Raw genomic sequence first — 1,391 nt, 5'->3', positions numbered from 1 at the left:
ACTGCCGCTGATGCCGGTGCTGCCGCTGATGCCGGTGCTGCCGCTGATGCCGGTGCTGCCGCTGATACTGATATCGGCACCTTGAAGATGGTGTGCGGGTTAGTGAGCAAGACTCCGATTGGCCGGGCAACGGAGGTGGAGATGTCCTGGAATAGGAGTGGATGTTTCCTGTTAGCCAAGCAGTCTGGTGCTGTGGACGTAACGGGCAAGAGTTACTACGGCACGAGTAAGTTGCATCTGATTCAGGTGTCGGTAGCGGCGGGTCAGAAGGAGCCAGTGGAGTTGGGTCAGGTGCGATCTGTGGCAACGAATGTGCAGTTCTGGTCCTGGAATGCGGTTCAGAACAACAGCTTTTTCGTTGGACACGGACCGTTGCCGTGTGTGATGGAGGTATGGAACGCAGTGGCATGCAAGCCGAGTATAAAGTTGGGTGAGGAGCGGCGGAACTTTTTGCGATGCTGTCACTCACTGCCACTGCCACCCGCCACGGAGCCGGGTAGCAAGCCAGATCGGCGTGCCAAGTTGGGGCTAAATATGGCGGTCATTGGCGGCTTCGGAAACTTGCCGGGCGATGTGGAGGTATGGGACATTAGCAAGCAGGAGATCATCGGACTCACCAAGCTGCCCTGGACAGTTGACCTATCCTTCTCACCAGACGCCTATTGGCTGCTAGCCAGCACCACCACTCCAAGATTGCGCGTAGATAACTGTCTCAAAATCGTCCGTGTCAATGGGGAACCCGTTTTGGAAAAAGCATTTGACGAACTCTACCAAGCCGACTGGCGACCTGTACCTGTACAGCATGCTCGTGCACTCTCCCCCGGACGCGGCGTCTACAAACCCAAGGCGAATAATACCCTTGAAGGCCTCTTCAAAACCAAAAAGGAAACCTCCTCTGGCCTCTTCGGACGAGTCATGACCGGAACCAACGAAAAACGCAGCCTTACTGCTACCCAACTCGGAAGCAATGCCACCACACAAACCAAGCCCGCACGCACCGTCCCCGGCATGGTCCCCGGCATGACCATACCCGCAAACAACAACAAAGGTATCGATGTAAACTCCACACACCTGGCGTGGACACGTGTGTGTGTGTCGACACACACTCCCCTGTGGTGACCCCCTGCGGTGACGCTACATTACACACGTTTTATGTACTACACACCTGTTATGTAGGAAGTCGGAAACGACTGGGCTAGGATGTCGGAGATGCAGCTGGCGAAACAGGCGGTCAAGTTAAACCGGCAGCTCCACCGGGCGTACGACATCAGCCAGAAAGCGGCAATCAAGGCGCAACTGGACGCCATTACGGCCGAGTGTGTCCGACGTCGCTCTCAGTCGTCTTGACCGGCCACTCTCAGCGGAGGCCGGCCACTCCCAGCCGAATTTTC

General features: G+C 56.5%; 1 protein-coding gene across 1 annotated transcript; it reads left to right on the top strand.

The window, feature by feature from the left end:
* Window positions 1-87: 87 nt before the first annotated feature.
* Window positions 88-1,347, top strand: GNI_112400 (eukaryotic translation initiation factor 2A; the record flags this gene model as incomplete). Its single annotated transcript, XM_011133242.1, has 2 exons — window positions 88-1,056; window positions 1,177-1,347. 2 exons carry the CDS (start codon window positions 88-90, stop codon window positions 1,345-1,347), a joined length of 1,140 nt encoding a protein of 379 aa, XP_011131544.1.
* Window positions 1,348-1,391: the final 44 nt, after the last annotated feature.

The sequence above is a fragment of the Gregarina niphandrodes genome, assembly GCF_000223845.1.
Source record: "Gregarina niphandrodes unplaced genomic scaffold scaffold00025, whole genome shotgun sequence".
Classification (NCBI taxonomy): domain Eukaryota; phylum Apicomplexa; class Conoidasida; order Eugregarinorida; family Gregarinidae; genus Gregarina; species Gregarina niphandrodes.
The sequence above is the reverse complement of the archived record's forward strand: the minus strand, read 5'-3'. Positions and strand labels throughout refer to the sequence as shown.